Source organism: Spea bombifrons, chromosome 9 (assembly GCF_027358695.1).
Source record: "Spea bombifrons isolate aSpeBom1 chromosome 9, aSpeBom1.2.pri, whole genome shotgun sequence".
Classification (NCBI taxonomy): Eukaryota; Metazoa; Chordata; class Amphibia; order Anura; family Pelobatidae; genus Spea; species Spea bombifrons.
The window spans coordinates 21,319,928-21,340,462 of record NC_071095.1 but is presented as its reverse complement, the minus strand read 5'-3'; the positions used below and the strand labels follow the sequence as shown (position 1 = coordinate 21,340,462).

Below are 20,535 nucleotides of genomic sequence, written 5' to 3'. Positions count from 1 at the left end.
CCTGTTTTGCTTTCTGTTAGTGTCCTTGGATACCGATGCAGATATAGGGGAGAGAAGATGGTTGCGGTCCTCAAGAACCGTCTGAACGTTTTAACATTAAGGGGAAAGGGTCTTAACGATGGTTTGTGGGTCTCCGTGAAAGTGGGATATTAGCACGCTATGTTTTTATGTCCGTTAGTCTCCAGCAGGTTATTTAAATTAACCGTAATATCCCCCCTCTTTCCTTTTTAATTGACTGCTGTCTTTGGGGTGTACATGCAAGTTCATTCTAGGCTTACATCTGGGGGCATCCTTTTCGCAGCATCCATGGAAGTGGCCACCAAGCTTAGACATATCCATAAAGCTTCCAACCCTAGCACTGAGCAATGCGTTTGGGTTTTCTTTTTTTTCCCTAATGTTTCCTACTAATACCTACCATGTAAAAAAAAAAAGGCATAATGTTCAGATTAAAGCGAATGCGTTCAGTAAGAACCTATTTTCCTAGTTGTTGCTAGCACCAGACCTAGTTTATTCCTAGTTTATTGTGCATTATCTTGCCAAGATTCACTGATATTTTTTTTTTGTTTGTTTTGAGCTGATTCTTAATGTTTGGTCATTAAAGAATATTTTGAGAACCCCTGCTATAAAAGATTTTGTTGCTGGATTGTGTCTGTTCAGAAATGATTGAAATACACTCCAAAAAAACGTTATCCATTTGTATGCTGCGGACGATGGACTTCTAGTAGCGTAAACTAAATGCAGTGTGTGAGGCAATAAACAAACGCCACTGGAACGCGGGTCCTTCTGACACATTAGATTATTCTCACAAAGTGAATTAAGTAAACCTGGTAGAAGTCAAAAAAAACTTTATAACCTTCATAGAATTTTTTATTCTTTTTAAGCCTCACTTAAGGTTCCATCATCGTTGGGATAAAAGTGTGGAGCCTCATGAAACGTCTAATTTAAGGACCGAAGAGTTCCGGTTTACACTCGATTACGGTCCATATGCGAGCGCGAATGAGTCTTGCTAAAAATACCAATAAAAAAATTAAAAAAAACCTACCTCTCGGCGATGAAGCCTGATTTCTCTTAATGAATAATTAAATGAAAAGGCTGGGTAACGGGGTGGCGAGTCAGTTTGCTTATTGAGAAATTGACCCCCTGGGTGCATCCCGAGCGCGGAATCTCCCAATCACACACACACAGAACGTGCTGCATGTAATCCGGAACACGTCAGGGTTCAGGCTCGACAGAGGTTAAATAACTTTGGATAACTTATCAGAAGCTCCAAACAAGCACTCAATGCCATTTTATTTACAATTGCATTTCATTTCTATCCAATGTTAAATCTGAACATGAAGTGCTACCCCCTTCTTTACTGAGAACACGCGCCGGTGGTCTGCAGAATCCTGGTAAATATTGTGTTAGCAACAAGTAGCAGGGTTTTCCCGTTAAGCCTCCCAGGGCCGTTAAACAGAAAAAACAGGTTTTTTGGTCTTCGTTCTTGGGCCGAATAACGGCCCGGGGCTGTAATACAGCGGTAAATTAAATTGCTGTAGGATACTGAGAGGCAGCCAGAGCGTCGAGGAGGGCATACAGGCAGCATCACTCCCCAGCGGCTGAGTGAGAGCCTAGGGCAGGGGTGTCCAACCTGCGGCAGGACTACATCTCCCATCCTCCTCAGCCAGCCCTTTAGCTGAAAGAGCATTATGGGAGATGTAGTCCTGCAGCAGCTGGAGGGCCGCACGGTGGACGGCCCTGGCCTAAGGGATAGCGCTGCCAGTCCATCTCCCCAACGGCAGCCGGTGCGTCAAGGAGGGGATGCAGACAGCATCCCACCCCAGAGGCTGAGTGAGGTCCTGGGAGATGTTGCAGCCGGTCCATTCCCCCCCAGAGGCAGCAGGAGTGTCTGGAAGAGGATGCAGGACACATCACTCAAGACCAGCTGAGTGAGAGCCTAGAAGATGGCGCAGCCGGTCCATCTCACCAGCGGCAGTAGGAGCACCAGGGAGGGGATGCAGGCGGCATCGCTACCCAGTGGCTGAGTGAGAACCTGGGAGATGGCGAAGTCGACTCATCTCCCCAGTCGCAGCAAGAGCACCAGGAAAGGGACGCAGGCGCCATCACTACCCAGCAGCTGAATGAGAGCCCAGGAGATGGTGCAGCCGGTCCATCTCCTCAGCAGCAGCCGGAGTGTCAGGGAGGGGATGCAGGAAACATCACTCCCCACAGGCTGAGTGAGGTCCCGGGAGATGGCGCAGCAGGATTGTCAGGAAGCAGATGCAAGCGGCATCACTACCCAGCGGCTGAGTGAGAGCCTAGGAGAGGGCGCAGCCGGCCCATCTCCCCAACGGCAGCCGGAGTGTCAGAGAGGGGATGCAGGCAGCAGCTGAGTGTGTACCTAGGACAGGGATGTCCCAGTTCTTTCTGCAGTGGGCCACTGCATCAGAAATGTGGGCCGCACTCATTTTTCACTCTGAGAATATAGGGTTAATTTGGCAAAATGCCGAAACAACAACAAAAAAAACACCGGAAATAATCATCCGCAGGGGCCCTGCTGCTTCCCTCTGTGTTGCTCAGCAGCGTCTCTTGCTCCGTCGAGCGAACGCAGAAACCCAGCGCATGTGAATGCACGTCACCTCACGTGACTCCGCTCCATTCCTGTCCCCCTGGGCAGGTCAAGAGACGTTCAAACAGACTGCGCGCAACGCAGATGGAGACAGCGCCCCTGCGGCACCAGAAGATCTGCAGTTCAGGTAAGGGTGGGGGAGGGTATATGAATGAGTGTACTGGCTGACTTGGCATGACAGGAGTGTGATTGCTAACAGCAATCAAACTTCTATGATGCCCAGGATCCAGCATGTACTGGCTGCCTGTGCATGATAGGAGTGTGATTGCTTTTAGTAATCATATATATTTTATATAGCAATGACACTCCTATCATGCACAGGCAGCCACAGTAGCAAAAGCTAGCAGAAATTACACTTTTATCATGTCCATTGGTAATACTCACATATTTGTTTTCTTACTTTTTCCTGCTCTCCTCCGGTGTGATGACCCTGTCCTTGCCACGAGGAGCAACGTCACATGTTCAATGCCGCACAACGGCGGCTTTGAACTTCGCAGCCGGGCAGCCGCTTTGAATGTGGTCTGCCGGCCTACGGAGACCTAGGAGATGGCGCAGCCAATCCATCTCCCCAACGGCAGCCGGAGCAGCACAGAGGGGATGCAGACGGCATCAATCCCCAGCGGCTGAGTGAGAGCCTAGGTGATGGCGCAGCAGGGAGGAGACGCAGGCGGCATCACTGCCCAGCGGCTGAGGAAATGCCTAGGAGTTGCGCATCTGGTCCATTTCCCCAGTGACAGCCGAAGCATCAGGGAGGGGATGCAGACGGGATCACTCAGCAGCGGTTCAGTGATAGTCTAGGAGATGGCGCATGAAGTCCATCTCCCCCCAGGTATAAAAATATATGCTTTAAGAAATATAGACAAAAGTGAATAAATAATACACAGTACAATATAAAAATATATAAATATATGGACAATACAAACAATAAATCAAATATTACAGCAATCAAAAAATAAAAAAACACAAATTGAAGAATGCACATAATTAATAGATCCCGAAAAAATTCTACCTGCCTCACCAGGGGTTAATATATCAACAGGAGGAAAAAACAGGGCAAATAAGCCTAAAGATAATACTGCAGGCTTAGTTTACCAGGGATGGTTATTTGCCCCGTTTTTCTCCTGTTGATATATTAAGCCCTGGTGGGGCAGGTAGAATTTTTTCGGGATCTATTAATTATGTGCAGTCTTTAATTTGTGTTTTTTATTGTTGTTGTATTTGATTTATTGTTTGTATTGTCCATATATTTATACATTTTTATATTGTATTGTTATCTATTCTTTTTTGTCTATATTTATTAAAGCATTTATATTGAGCGCCGAAGGTCATGTGACGCCTGTGGTGCATCATGGAAGCCCCAGCGGAAGTGAAGGGAAGTAGCGGAGGATGTCTGCATGCATCGCGCTCTAAAATCCAAATCTCCCGCAGAGCTGCAAGGGACCCAGATTCTCTCTGGATTCTCCCCTTCACTTCCGCTGAGGCTTCCATGATGGTGGAGGGTAGAAGCAGGGGTTGTCTGTGCGGCTGCCAGAGAGGATCCATGTCCCCTGCGGCACTGCGGGGGATGTGGATTCTAGTGTTATAATCCGACCTCCATTTGAGGTCGGATTATAGAAGGAGGGGTATTTAAAAAACAAACAAAAAAAAAAACATTTTATTATCGATAAAAATATATTCAACTAATCGATAATGAAAATCGTTGAAAACGATTTTCATATTCGATTATCGAATCGTTGTTGCAGCCCTAGAGAGGATGCAGGTGGCATCACTCCCAGAGTGACTGCCTAGGAGATGGCTCAGCAGGAAGGGGATGCAGGCAGCATCACTACCCAGAGGCTGAGTGAGTACCTGGGAGAATGGCGCAGCCGGTCCATCTCCCTAGCGATAGCCGGAGTGTCAGGAAGCGGATGCAGGCGGCATCACTCCTCAGAGGCTGAGTGAAAGTCTAGGAGATGGCTCAGCAGGGAGGGGATGCAGGCAGCATCACTCCTCAGTGGCTGAGTGAGAGCCTAGGGGATAGCGCAGAGGCTCCATCTCCCCAGCGGCAGTTGGAGCACGAGAGAGGGGATGTAGGCTGCATCACTCTCAAGCGACTTAGTGAGAGCCTAAGAAATGGTGCAGCCAGTCCATCTCCCCAGAGACCACCAGGGAGGGGATGCAGCTGGCATCACCCCCCAGCAGCAGAAAGAGCACCAACGAGGGGATGCAGGCAGCATCACTCCACAGTGGCTGATTGAGAGTCTAGGACAAGGCGCAGCAGTGGGCGGATGCAGGCCACATCACTCCTCAGCGGCTAAATGAAAGCCTAGGACAGAGGCGTCCAACATGTGGTCCGCGGCACCTCGAGGTACGGCCCGCGCAGGCCCGGACTGGGACAAAAAATAGGCCCGGGCATTTAAGCCTGAGCAGCTCATTTTTATTTATTTATTTATTTATTGTTAAAGCCCACCCTTTATGTACCATCTTTGCATTTATTCACTCATTCACACAAATCATTAACACATTCATTAATACAGTCTCACAAATCATTCAAACAATTCATCCACACATGAATTCATTAATTGTCATACGCATTCACACAATTCACCCACACATTTATTCATTCATTCGGATTATAGAAGGAGGGGTAGACCCGGTCGCAGTTGCGGCGGGCTTAAGGGGCAGGTGCCCCTTATGCCCTGTGTTAATTCGGCCGCATAGGCCCAGTCAGTCCGGCCCGGTGTGACCGATGGCCAGTACGGGCCTGGGCCCGCGTGAGATTGGCAACCAGGGCAACTGGGATCATAAGAGCCCTGCTGCTTACCTGTGGGAGGGTCTTTTGTACTCCACAGAGGAAGCGGAACTCAGCAGAGTTCACGTGACAACACAGGACTCTGCTCCAGTCCTGCTTCCTCTGTGCAGTACAAGAGAACGTAGAGGGAGGCCGCGCCCCCTGCTGAAGTCTGCAACCGGTATCAAGAGAGCTGCAGTGCAGGTAAGGGGTGGGGGAAGGTGTTTGAATGAGTATGCGTGATTGATGGAATGAATTTGTGAATTAATGAATTAGTGCAGGGCTCGACAAATCCCAGGCGCCAGGTCGCCATGGCGACTCAGAATTTTGTCCTGGCGCCTAGGTGTTTGTCAGCCTGTAATCGCGGGGGGTGCTGCTGCTGCTGTTTGCCCAGGAGTCTGGGCAGACAGCACAGCCACTCAGAGCCCGCCCCCGATCCTGTAGGCTGAAACCGCGGTTGCTGGAAAACCAGCAATCGCATTTTCAGCTGCCACAAGCAGCTTCAGGAAAGGGGGTTGTGTGTTGATTGGGTCCCCACACAAGTGTGGGGACCTGACATAACACCCCCCTGCTGCCTGATTGCTCCAGGAGAGCGAAAGTGCAGCGTTAACCCCTTCAATGCCACGATCGCGGCATTTTAGGGGTTAATTCCCGTTTTGTACGGGGCTCTGCTGCTGGTGGTCTGCCTGGAAGCCCAGGCAGACCAGCAACAGCAAAAACGAGCCCCCACAAGCCCTTTGATGACTCCTGTAGGCACGGAAGCCTACAGCAGTCATCAGAGACTCCCCCTGCAATGGCTGGTCTATAGCCAGAGGCAGCTTCAGGGACAGGGTGAGAGGGTTCTTCGGTCTCCACATGAGTGTGGACACCAGCCCCAACACCCCCCTGCTGCCTGATCGCTCCATGAGAGCGACAGTGCAGCGTTAACCCCTTCAATGTCACAATTGTGTATGACACATTCGTGGCATTGCAGGGGTTAACATTTGTCCCCAATGAGTCCCCCTTAATGAGTCAATGCTGTGCTCCAATGGAACATCAGCATTGAAAGCATTAAAAAAAAATAAATAAATAAAAAACAGCACTGACCTGAATGTCCAGGGTGCTTCCAGGTCAAATGCTGTGAGTTTAGTAAGTGGGCTGATGATGATCGGATCCCTCCTGACCAACTGTTAGTTTAAAAAAAAATCCTAACTTTTTTAGCTGGTGCCTAGATTCACAACAAATTTGTCAAGCCCTGAATTAGTGTGTGTGTGTGATGTGATAGCATGGATGTGTAAGTGTTGGAACCTAGGCATGATGGGACTGTGATTGCTGTTAGCAATCACACTCCTATCATGCCAAGTCAGCCAGTACATGCTGAAACCTGGCTAGCTGCCCCCCTTGTGTATTGATGCTGCCAGCAGTATGGGGTCTGCACATACAGCCACCCTGTACCAGCATGTACTAGCTGACTTGGAGTGTCCCATCATGCCTAGATTCCAGCATTTACTGGTTGCCTGGGTATAAAAGGAGTGTAATTGCTGTTAGCAATCACACTCATATCATGCCAAGTCATGAACTATTTCATTTTTACTTATCCAGAATCCTGAATTTGTAGTCACAAAACTTTCTAGGCCCAGAAATCAGTGAGAGGAAAAGTAAAGGTTTTGTTTCATTTACTTTATTTTAATCTGCATTTTTTATTAAAGGCCATATTTTCTCCCAGTGAAAAATGAGTGCGGCCCGCGCACGTATACAATTCTGATGAAGTGGCCCACTGCAGAAAAAACTTGGGACACCCCTGGCCTAGGAGATGCAGCCGGTCCATCTCCCCTGCGGCAGCCAGTACGTCGGGCAGGGGATGCAGGCAGCATTACTCCCCAGCGGCTGAGTGAGAACCTGGGAGATGGCGCAGCCGGCCCATCTCCCCAGCGGCAGCAGAAGCACCAAGGAGGGGATGCAGGCGGGATCACTACCCAGCGACTGAGTGAGAGCCCAGAAGATGGTGCAGCCGGTCCATCTCCCCAGCTGCAGCTGGAACATTAGGGAGAGGATGTAGGCGACATCACTCCCCAGCGGCTGAGTGAGAGTCTTGGAGATGGCGCAGCCGGTCCATCTCGCAAGCAGCAGCAGCCGGTGCGTCAAGGAGGGGATGCAGGCGGCATCACTCCCCAGCAGCTGAGTGAGAACCTGGGAGACAGCGCAGCCAGTCCATCTCCCCAGTGGCAGGTGGAGCGGCAGGGAGAGGATACTGGCGGCATCAATGAGAACCTGGGAGATGGTGCAGCTGGTCCATTCCCCCCCAGCGGCAGCAGGAGCACCAGGGAGGGGATGCAGGCGGCATCACTCCCCAGCAGCTGAGTGAGAACCTGGGAGACAGTGCAGCCAGTCCACCTCCCCAGTGGCAGGTGCAGCGGCAGGGAGAGGATACTGGCGGCATCAATCCCCAGCGGCTGAGTGAGAACCTGGGAGATGGTGCAGCTGGTCCATTCCCCCCCAGCGGCAGCAGGAGCACCAGGGAGGGGATGCAGGCGGCATCACTCCTCAGCAGCTGAGCGACCGCCTAGGAGATTGCACAGCAGGGAGAGGAGGCAGGTGGCAACACTCTAGCAGCTCTTGGAAATGGCGCAGCCAGTCCGTCTCCCCAGCGGCAGCCAGAGCATCGGGGGGGTGGGATGTGCAGGTGGCATCCCAACCCAGTGGCTGAGTGAGGTCCCGGAGATGGCGTAGCTGGTCCATCTTTCCAGCGGCAGGCAGAGCACCAGGGAGGGGATGCAGAAGGCGTCTCCTCCCGGTCATAGCCGCCCACGTAAAATAAGCGCCCATCTGCTGATTTACGGAAAAGCCTGATATAGTATTCTGTGGCCAATGCATACTTGAATAGTTTAGGGCTATTAAAGGACAGCTTGCCTTCACGGCTTTGAGGATAATTGAATTCATTTGTGAAAACAACCTTATTTTTTTTCTACACTCAGTGTCATTTAACAGTAAGAGGTGCTGGGAAGTTTAGATCTGTGACAAATTTGGCACGTCTGATATGAAGTGGCGTCTCCAGCTTTCATATTTAGGGGGGCACATGGGGGAACAGGGACCAAAGTAGGGGGGGCAATTATATATAACGCTACATATATATATATATATATATATATATATAGATATATACGTTAGACATGCATTTTAACTACATAATATGTACTTTTCTCTTTGAAGTAAAGACCTTGATTGAAATATGATTTCAAAATAACAGCTGAACTGGCTGAAATATTAGACCCTGCTTCCGATATATATTAATATTATACAATGCTGCCGATATGTATAAATATTAGCCCCTGCAGCCAATATATATAAATATTAGCCCCTGCTGCCAGTATATTTTATATTAAAATTGGACCCTACCCAGTCTTCCCTCCTTCTGACTGCACCGTGACATTGAGAGGTCCTCGCCCCTGTAATCATCCCCAAAGGAGTCTCTTTGACCCCTCATTCACTAAACCATACCGCTCTTTTACTTACTCCCTGTAGTTCAGGAATAGATCAAATAAACAACACATGGAAACAGCACATGCAACTGAATAAGACATAAAAACCCTGTATTTGCCGGTATACATAAATAATGTATGGAAACATAGCATAGCAGATATAGATCAGCAGAACACACAAACCCAGCATTGCAGGTATAGATCAACTGGAAATCACATGTAAACTCAGCACTGAGGGTACAGATCAAATAAACACATGACAAAAGCACTCCAGGTATTGATCAACTGAATACGACATACAAACCCTGTATTTGCAGGTATACATAAATAATGTATGGAAACACAGCATAGCAGATATAGATCAACAGAATAACACAAAAACCCAGCTTTGCAGCTATGAATCAACTGGAAATCACATATAAACTCAGCATTAAAGGTATAGATAAAACCCCCTAAATTACAGGCATAGATCACAGGTCGCACACCCCAAAGGCCAGCCTCGGCATCCACATTGCCCACATAGAACCTGACCAGCACCCAGATTACACACACATAGGACGCACATTGTCCCCAAACAGCCCAGCATGAGTCAACATTGTCCCATAAACACTCTGCCTATGCCATCTTGGTCCCCAATGCTTAAACACTCTGCTCATACCATATTTGTACCCCCTCCTTACTATCTACCCTCTCACCCCCCCCCTCACTTTCTACCCTCTCCCTTCTCCCTATCTACCCCTCCTCACTAATTATCCTCTCCCCCCTTTGAAGTTCGCTTACCTTGTAGAAGTCCTGCGGTGGGAGCGCGAGGCCTCTGTCTCACTGCCTTGGCCGCGGGGCGCGTTTCTTCACTACTGAGCGCCGGCATATGACGTCGTATGCCGGCGGTCGGCATGAAATGCCGGCACCGCGACCAAGACAGAAGCCTCGCGGAGGAGACGGAGGGGCGCCGAACAGTTGCTCAAAACTTATTCTTGAGCAACCGCTCGGCGCCCCTCTCTCTCCTCCGCGGCTGTACCAAAAAAAAAAAAAAAAAAAGTGCGTTTGAATTGAGGAGGCACACGGGGGGGGCGGCACAGCATGATGTAGGGGGGTGCATGGCCCTCTCTGCCCTTCCCTCCGCCGACGCCACTGTTCTCGAGAACAATATATTTTCATAATTAAGTGCCTTTTTATACATTATTGAAAATGTTAATCACGTACCTTAAGGAGATTGCGCAGCAGCTACAGACCTGTAGCTCCCCTGCTGTGATCCTGCAATTCTCACCACGGATTGGCTGCTTGAAGCGGCCAATCAGCTGCATCAAAGCACCCCCGTTACTCCAGCAATGTTTGCCGATCCAGCACTGGAGCAAGGCGCTGCCGGCAAGCATGTCTCGCGCTAGGAGTAATGACACTTGTTTGGGGTTTTTTCTTCTTTTTTTTGTGAGTTTTTAGAAATGATTCTTACCGGTATCTTAATGTCTTTGCTAGGGTTCCATTACTCTCTCGGTCACCATAATTACGACACAGCAGTGCATTTTAAAACTTTGCGATTCCGTTAAAATGCCCGTATTCGGCTGTTTTGTGTAACGTGATGTGGAGTAAAGGTTAGGTGTATTACCTGCAATACAACGCGTTACCGGATCGAGCCCCGTGGCCTCTGTATGGATGAAGAGTTTTATTTGCGGCCTAGGCACACGCAGGCCTCATACATCCGTAGGGACGCACAGACGTTTGTCTGTCTGTCTGTCTGTCTGTCTGTCTGTCTGTCTGTCTGTCTGTCTGTCTGTCTGTCTGTCTGTCTGTCCTGTGGTGTAAAGTTACTATACTTATACTTCATCACCATGCAGAAGCCATCAGGATCTGATCCAGCGATCCTCTGCATAAAAGGCAGATACAGCTATATATAATGACACACACAGCCCCCTAAACAGCATACGATTCACATAGAGGGGTCATGGGGACTGGATCCAGTACGGTAGAGAAGCCGGACCTTTTTTGTCTTTTAGACAGTAATAGTTATGTTATACGCGTTGGCAGCCGCAGTCGCACGTATAATTTCATGGCCGGCCCCAAGAGAGGTAGCCGGCTGGGAAACTTCCTGGTAGTCCAGTCTGGCCCTCCGGTATTACTACTCATCAGCTCTTCTCTTATTCAGGAATTGATGACGCGCCAAGTTTTTACAGCACGCTTAGTGTTAATTATCAAGTAATCGAATATGTTGAAAGGACTATTTATTAACAAAACCCGCACAGAAGCTCAGCGCCAGATTAATATTTTTCGATGTATCAAACGAAACGTATGTGAAATAAAACAGCAGGAAAGACTTCTTGGGGTGGAAATGTCTTCTCTTACACCACATACCTCAACCGCCCAATATCCAAATATCCAATAGAGGCTCGCTCTCCTTTTGGACCTCTAGGAATCTTAATAAAACCGGGTTCTTTGGAATGAGATTTGGGTATTAATGTAATTGTTTGGCATAAAATGAATGTCTCCCACCGAGAGTACTTTGTGCTCCAAACACAAACAAGGCCGTGCTGAATACTTTCTCTAGATGTTTTACAGGTTGATGGAAAATCCAATGTTTTGACCTAAACCTGCAGTTGGATTACGTGGGAAGCAGGAGGAGAACCCCCGTGGCTTCAGTCATAAAGGGGATGATTCTGTTGATTGTTTTCATGTAGTGAAAGTCTGTGATCCTTCCTGACTAAATACGTATTAATACGCGTTAAGTGCCTTCCAGAGGCATAGCACAGGGCCGTAACCATCACCTTCTGTGTTATTCCTCACTATTTTACCTCGTTCTTCAGTCCCCAGTCGCTATCATTTCTTAATGCCTGTTTGTCATTTGTTTTACCGCCTCCATTATTTTCCTTCCCATCCTTAACCCTCATATTGGCATCAAGGGACGAGCAAACGTCAACTTAGTTATTAATTCCAACCACAACTCAGTTTAGAACGGGGGGGTCAGCAATAATAATAACCCGCTTATTAAAGGCCGTGGTACGACTCCTTACGTTTGAATAAATAAGTCCAAACACATAGGAGCCACACGGAGCGTTATAGTTACATCATGTATGGTAGAATATGAGGAGGAATTATTCTAAAGGTGTTCTCCACTTAGACAACGCAAGCTTCTAAAAAGATGCGTCCGTTTCCACGGCAACACGCCATCAATAACACATTGTGTCTCTTGATAATGAAGCGTTGCCCACGGCCAAGACAAACGATGTAAAATGGACTTGTTCGCAGATTTTTCGGAAGGTTTTTTCGTGCCTTCAGCTAGCATGTTTTGGAAAGTATCTTGGGTACAGCGTCGTTTTTGTTTTGTTTGTTTTGTTGTACATTTAAAGTTTCTCTGTACAAAAAATAAAATGTAGCTTTTTTTTATATATATTTTATCCACGATAGACCAATTACTATTAGTTGTAGAATTTTCAGCTTTTTCAGGATTGTTTGTAACCACAGGGCCGGACTGGAAGTTAATCAGCCCGATAACCACTGTGACCCAAGACGGCTGGTAATGGGCCGAGAGCAACAACCCACCTCAGGTATGATGCTTGGGGAAGGAAAAAAATATATATAGCTGAAAATAGTTATTTTAAACGGAAGTTACTTTCACTGTAGATAATACAGTGCCAATAGATGGAGAGGGACATGTATGGATGTAGCTATATGTAATCTATTTTGCTAGGGCAGCTAGGTTGGCAGCCATGACCACACAATTAGTAGCCGGTCTCAAGTCTTTTCCTTCTCATGATTTCCAATTCGGCCATTTAAACATGTCATTTTTATAGACTTATTCCTTAACGCAAACTTGATAAAATATTGTGCATCTATAGCTTGAAAACGGCTTGTTTTGATGGTGGCCGTGAGCGACTTCTGGAGAAACTCGTCCTCCATAAAATGGGTTAACGCGGTCCGGCGATGAGATGGAAGGTTCTCTGCGAGTTCCGCGGCTTGTCCATTAGTTTCCATGGAATTGTTGCCCAAAGCAACTGTCAAGAGCGGCGGTAAAAGGAATTTGTTTTACGCGACAGCTGGAGGTATTCAGAGCAACCTTGTGACATTAGCCTCCAAAATCTAACGTTAACCGAGAGACCGACGAGCTGCAGAATATAGCATTCTGTGAATAAAGCACAAGGACAGATGAATTCATCAAGAGCTGGATTAATATAGGGGAGATTTTCTGTTTTTAAGAAGCTCCGTTATTAAATGTGGCTTTAAGGTGCTGTCCCACTTACACAAAACATTGCACGCCTTTTATTTTCCTTGAATGTTTATTCACATAAGGAGAAAAAAAAAACGTAAGCCTCTCAGTTGCCATAGTATCAACCGAACCGTCACGCTCGATTCCCAATTCATGATCTGGGAACGTCTCGCGCACTGCTTTTATCAACGGATTTAATCTCCGCACTGATCAGGATAGTCGGCCATCTTCACACGGCTTGCTGTATCACCGCACGGCTACACATGACACGCCGTTTATCACAACGGTCCGAGAAGAGCGAGACAATGACTGCCGTTTAGAACGTCTGAATAAATTACACAACGAGTTTCAAGCAAAGCACATTCGGCATTTAAAAAGGAAAACACACATTTTATCCGGCAGGATATCTGCAGTATGGAGATGCTGGCTGCCAAATGATAATTAGTGACCGAGTAGTTGTCACAAAAAAGCTACTTGTCACAAACTGCACAAATATGCCCTTTGACAACAGTCTGAAACCCAAGAGAATGCAAGATATTAGAGCCAGATACATACGAATGATCCTTGCTGGCTAGCAAAAGTCTGAAAAGTGGCCAATACTAAGAAACGGCTAATATCACAATCAAACAGGAATGAGACATCCAGCGAGTCTGTAAATATCATTTATCCAGACATCCCATGATCGAGTAACCTCATGAGATCCATACTTTACTAGGACAGTTTCCTTGCAGGTAAAAAACTTAATGCAGGTCACGTGTTGTGTTAGAGGCTCTCCAGTTTGTGATCCTCAGTAGAGGAGAAGGTAGATGTATTACACCAAAACGAGTCAAGTATTGGTCCCATGGCTTCCAACGCTCACACAGAAGGGCAGCTTGTAGACAAATGTCGTCTGAGTAGGGGTGACAGTGCCTGTAGGACACGTTACAGGCTCAGCACCTGCATTTGGTCTCATAGTAGGATGACGTAAACCTGGGGTCTTCAAGAATTCTTCCAAGATCTCTGCTCAAACAAGTTCATGCAGAAGATGGGAAGATGTTGGCTCAGGTCACCTGAAGCAACTCCCACTGCTGGCTTGGCAAATCAGACTGACACGAGTTCATGAGAACTCTAGGGGGATCGGTATCCAGACAGAGTCCGCTGCCCACATGCTGGAGAAAGTATCCTTTTAATTTCCATTTCTGTAGGAGAGAAGCATCCATAAGACGTGACATCAGTAAAACAAATGTGGGAAACCTGTTAAGGTAAATGTAAATGATGGTGCCCAACTTTCCCAAGCAGTCAGCATTTCTTGGGACACGGGTGTGATGTTTCCGGCACATCTCAAATTGCATGGTTGCCAGGCAGCACAGAACTATTTTATGGAAATAACTACCGTGTTTCCCCGATAGTAAGACACCCCCGATTGTAAGACGTATCGGGAGTTTCAGAGGGGTCGGCTAATATAAGCCGTACCCCGAAAGTAAGACATATGTCTTACTTTCGGGGAAACACGGGGGATTTGCCGGGTCCGCCACTCTAAGGGGCCGGGAAGTCCCCACCAAGGCCGGCCTTACGTGTCTGCGGCCGCACAGGATTTAAATTAAAACATCGGGGTTTTTTTTTAACTTTATTTAACATCCTCCATGTTAAATAAAGTTAAAAAAAACTTTATTTAACATGGAGGATGTTAAATAAAGTTTTTTTAACTTTATTTAACATGGAGGATGTTAAATAAAGTTGAAAAAAACCCCCGATGTTTTTATTTAAACCCTGTGCGGCCGCAGACCCCTAAGGCTGGCCCCTTAGAGCAGGGCCGACCTTTGGGGTGTGCGACCGCACAGGGCGCCACACTCCAGGGGGTGCCAACCTGCGGCACCCGGCACCCCTCCAGAGACGGACAGTAATGTCCGCCGCTGGAGGAGCAGGCTCGCAAGGGAGCGGTATTGGAGGTCTTTAACAGACCTCCGGCTCCCTTGAGTGATTTTAAGCCGGGTTCAACCCGGCTTAAAATCACTCAAGGGAGCCGGAGGTCTGTTAATGACCTCCGATACCGCTCCCTTGTGATCTGCGCGGCAACAGCTGTTGTGCGCCGGGGTTTCTTGTCAGATCCCGGCGCACAACACTGAAGCCGCGCCCACCGCTGTCCGTGCCCTCTGACCCGGAAGGAGACAAGAACTGAAGAAGAGGAGCGAAGAGGAGGAAAAGAAGCTGAAAGAAGAAAGGAAAGGTAGGAAAGCATTAAGTGAGAGTGGATTGGTGTATATGTGTGTGTGGATTGGTGTATATGTGTGTGTGGATTGGTGTATATGTGTGTGTGGATTGGTGTATATGTGTGTGTGGATTGGTGTATATGTGTGTGTGGATTGGTGTATATGTGTGTGTGGATTGGTGTATATGTGTGTGTGGATTGGTGTATATGTGTGTGTGGATTGGTGTATATGTGTGTGGATTGGTATATGTGTGTGGATTAGTGTATATGTGTGTGGATTTGTGTATACGTGTGGATTGGTGTATATGTGTGTGGATTGGTATACGTGTGGATTGGTGTATGTGTGTGGATTGGTAAGTGTGTGAGAGTGATGGGTGTTATGCTGTACCATTTCCAATGTCTTTTTCATGATCTAATTATGCTCTAAAAGTACATCATAACTCCCATCACTCTCAATTTTTTCCCAATATAAGACATACCCCGAAAGTAAGACATAGTGGGGCTTTTATGGATAAAAAGAAAGTAAGACACTGTCTTACTTTCGGGGAAACACGGTAACATTGTGTTCTCCATCAAAGTGTGGCCTCAATAGTCAGCCCTTGTCCTCAATATACCGCAGCTGTCCCCCATCTTATGCTAGGAAACTGCCGGGCACTGATATAGTAGTCTTGCTGCTTATGATATGCTGATCACGGGCATCTTTAAGTGGAGGCCGTGCTAAAAGTGTATCGTGGAGAAAGCAATTTAATGATCCCTTCGTCACATGGACATTCTGAAAGTATCAGTGTGCAAATATCATTAAACCTATGGAGTCCTTGTTGGGACAGAAGGATTGAGTTCCCATCTAATAAGATACTGTTCTTCTAAACGCCTTATATGATCAGCTTTACAGATCCAAAAAAGGACCTTGTCCCCTATCTACACTACTAAACACATAAAACAAAGGTACCCACCTTTAAGGTGAGAAATAGTGTACCACAATTACCTGTCTGCTGTCCTTCTGGTTGCAAGGTTCAAGCATAACGTGGGCTTCTGTTGAGAATGAGGTGATCGAGAGACACTTATCTTGCTGACGGATTAAGGATTCGCTGAGAACCCATTCCTGGAGGAAAAAACATAGAAAACAGATCAAATCCTATGAGAGATTATAAAACGCGCATCAAAAGGATATGTGTGGGGGCTGGTAGATGGCCCTTCTCGCCTCTTACAGTTTATTCATCCCACACACCCACATGGGTATATATATGAAGTCTGGTCTCTGGGGCGTTGGTTCACAAGCTGTTCAATGAGCCTGCAATTTGGCTCATGGCAAGTCTGCTCCAGCTCACCCACCTCTAGTGCAAATGGCACTTGGCCTCCCCGTCTTGCCTGCAGAAAGCAGCCGATAATGGTATTTGCCCAGCCCGAGACTCGGCGATTAGATTTGTTTTTGTAAATATTGCTCTTTGGCAGAAGGCTGCTAGACATTCCATCATAGGAGCAATTAATGATGTTATACATTGGCAGGATTCCATTTAACTCTCGGAATTCTGACCAATGCAGGAGAAAGCCATAGAAATGTAATGGTATTTGTGTTTACTGGACACTCCGTGTACATAGATAATACCCATCATATGGACTTCACCTGGGTGTCTGGCCAAGTAGTCTCAACCAAGCTAGTATAAGATAAGACCTTTTAGCAGATGTATGGCCTGTGATTGGAAGATCTGTTACCCTGTCTCATAATTTGTCTGATACAGTTTCTCAGTTTACCCTGATGACTTAATATATCAGCACTAGTGGTAAGATGAGGTCACACGTCATTGATTGGCAACAATATTTTATGAGAAAGACTGACTTAAGTCTCCTTCATGTATGCCTTTCTTTCATTATAAATGGTGGTGGAAATTTACCTACAGTCAAGAAATCTACATAATATTGGTTACAGGATAGTGTTTCATCAGACCAATGCCAGGGTTCAGACCAGGATGGCTCATTCAGCAGACTGCATTCCCTTTATTTTGTGCCAATTACCGGGAGATCCATGCTCTCCCCAACCGGCAGCCCTTTGCAGCCCTTTTTTCTACACAGCTCAGAAAACAGCAGTGTGCACACGCATGCAACTTAGAGGGAACATGGCTACTGGCTGGATACACGTGGACATAACATTGTTTTTAATCTTATGCCGAGTGTGGCCCCCAATCTGTTGGAGCAGCAGATCAGGTACGTATGGGGCCATTTGCCATAGGTATAACAGACTGCCTGCATATCAGTATAAAATGTTATAGAAATGCAGCAGCCTAGCGCCTTTGTGGGATTTGTTAGCACTTTTCGTTGCTGCCTAGACATTCAGTGCCTCACCTGTGTAGCGGGTGTATTTTTTGCGGTTCCCTTGCAGACTCCTAAACCGACCAGGACATTCCCCGCATCCTCTCCCCGAGACTCCAAGCAGCTGCTTCCCTGCTTTATGATCCTTGTAACAGCTTCCTTCTCTGGAATTCTAGAAACAAGGAGGACAAGGGTCAGATGCAGTAGCGTACCTAGCGGGGGGCGGGGGGGGCGGTCCGCACCGGGTGCCGCTCATCAGGGGGGTGCCAACTTGCCGGCACCCGGCACCCCTCCAGAGACGGACAGTAATGTCCGCCGCTGGAGGAGCAAGCTCGCAAGAGAGCGGTATCGGAGGTCTTTAACAGACCTCCGGCTCCCTTGAGTGATTTAAAGCCGGTTCCCTTGAACCGGCTTAAAATCACTCAAGGGAGCCGGAGGTCTGTTAAAGACCTCCGATACTGCTCCCTTGCGATCCGCGCGGCAACTGCTGCTGTGCAGAGGGCACTGTGGGCGCGGCTTCAGTGCCGCCGGGATCTGACAACAAACCCCGGCGGCACTGAAGCCGCGTCCACAGTGCCCTCTAACCCGGAAGAAGACAGAAGAAGAGGAGCGCAGAGGAAGACTGCTGTAAAAAGAAAAGACTGCTGTAAGAAGAAAAGAAGTAGAAAAGAAGGTAGGAAATCATTCATTAAGACTGAGTGACAGTGAGAGTGGATTGGTATGTGTGGAATGTGTGGATTGGTATGTGTGGATTGGTATGTGTGGATTGGTATGTGTGGATTGTTATGTGTGGAATGTGTGGATTGGTATGTGTGGTATGTGGGATCTGTGGATTGGTAAATGTGTGGATTGGTAAATCTGTGGATTGGTATGTGTGGAATCTGTGGATTGGTATGTGTGGAATCTGTGGATTGGTATGTGTGGAATCTGTGGATTGGTATATGTGTGGAATCTGTGGATTGGTATATGTGTGGATTGGCATATGTGTGGATTGGTATGTGTGGAATCTGTGGATTGGTATGTATCCCAAATTTAGTTTTTATTATCAAATTGTCAATTGAAAGCATCTCCCTTTCCACATTCCCCACACAAACACGAGGCTTTCCATGGGACAATTTGCCCATATTGTACCTCAACAGTGTAAGACCAGGGTAAGCGTGACCTGTGTATTATTGATTTAAAAAAAATAATAGCAAAATAAAAAAGTATAATTTATATTCTGACTTTTCAGTAATATGTGATATGTTCTTTATTAACCTACAATCATAATATAGCATAATATAGCATATGAAGGTGAATTCACTGCCATTAGTATGATCCAAATACAATGAAGCAAAGTGACATCAGATTAATCTTGGTATGGTATTGGTATGTGTGGAATCTGTGGATTGGTATATGTGTGGATTGGTATATGTGTGGATTGGTAAGTGTGGAATCTGTGGATTGGTATGTGTGGAATCTGTGGATTGGTAAGTGTGGATTGGTAAGTGCGTGAGAGTGATGGGTGTTATGCTGTACCATTTCCAATGTCTTTTTCATTATAATTATGCTCTAAAGTACATCATAACTCCCATCACTCTATACTGTTCCATACAGTGGCAGAGCTGGGAGGCAGAGGCCTTGCACCCCCACCGCAGGACTCCTGAAAGGTAAGTGAACTTCAAAGGGGGCAGAGGGTAGATAGTTAGGAGGGGGTAGATAGGGAGAAGGGAGTGAGACGGAGGGATAGGGGGTAGATAGGGAGAAGGGAGTCAGAAGGGGGTGAAAATGGGTAGATAGGGAGAAAGGAGGGTAGCAAAAATATTGAAATAGAGTCAGAATGAGAGAGAGAAAATGAATGGATTAATATGTGGATGAATTGTGTGAGAATTAATGAATTTGTGAGAATGCATCAATGAATATGTGTAAATAATTTGTGTGAAAGAATAAATGATTGTGTGAATGAAAGTGAATTAGTGAGTGACTGTAAAAGTGTTTGTGTTAATCATAGGTGTATAGTTGATTTGTCAAAAAGGCAAAGATGGTATAAGCAGGGTGTTTATGGGACAAAAATGGCACAGGCAGGGTGTTTATGGGACAAAGATGGCACAGGTAGCGTGTTTATGGGACAAAGATGGCACAGGTAGCGTGTTTATGGGACAAAGATGGCGTACACTCGGCTGTTTGGGAACAATGCTGACTCATGCTGGGCTGTTTGGGGACAAAGATGGCACGTCCAATGTGTGTGTAATTTGGGTGCTGGTGCAGGTTCTATGTGGGCAATGTGGACGCTGGCTTTGGGGTGTGCAATCTGTGATCTATGCCTGTAATTTAGGGTGTTTTATCTATAACTTTAATGCTGAGTTTTTATGTGAATTCCAATTGATCAATACCTTCAAAGCTGGGTTTGTGTGTTAATGTGTTGGTCTATATCTGCTATGCTATGTTTCTATACATTATTTATGTTTACCAGCAAATACAGGATTTGTATGTCTTATTCAGTTGATCAATACCTGGGGTGCTGTTTCCATGTGTTGTTTATTTGATCTATACCTTCAGTGCTGAGTGATTTCCAGTTGATCTATACCTGCAATGCTGGGTTTGTGTGTTCTGTTGATTTATACCTGCAATGCAATGTTTCCATACATTATTTATGTATACCTGTAAATACAGGATATTTATGTCTTATTCAGTTGCACGTGCTGTTTCCATGTGTTGTTTATTTGATCTATACCTGAACTACAGGGAGTAATTAAAAGAGAGTTGTGGTTTAGTGACGTAGGGGACAAATGGACTTTGGGGATGATTACGGGGAGAGGACCTCCCTATGTCACGGTGCAGTCAGAAGAAGGGAAGGCTGTACTGACTCTCACAGTCTTCCCCTGATCTGCAGTTGAGGGCAGTACAACATAATCCCTATCACTATATACTAAGCCAGACACTGAAGTGGTAGGCCTACACCACATCAATGGATTTGTATATAGTGATATGGGTTATGCTGCATTATTGTAAATGTCAGGCTCAATGTAT

At 46.7% G+C, this 20,535-nt stretch overlaps 1 protein-coding gene across 1 annotated transcript in view; it reads right to left on the bottom strand.

Annotated features, from left to right (window-relative positions):
• Positions 1-13,554: 13,554 nt before the first annotated feature.
• The window catches only part of GALNT16 (polypeptide N-acetylgalactosaminyltransferase 16), a 31,505-nt gene continuing 24,524 nt past the window's right edge, over positions 13,555-20,535 (bottom strand). The window contains exons 13-15 of the mRNA XM_053475044.1: positions 17,560-17,698; positions 16,205-16,321; positions 13,555-14,209 (exon numbers count right to left, since the gene is read on the bottom strand). Coding sequence (XP_053331019.1) covers positions 14,072-14,209; positions 16,205-16,321; positions 17,560-17,698 — 394 coding nt within the window. The 3' untranslated portion in view covers positions 13,555-14,071. The remainder of the gene's footprint in view (positions 14,210-16,204; positions 16,322-17,559; positions 17,699-20,535) is intronic.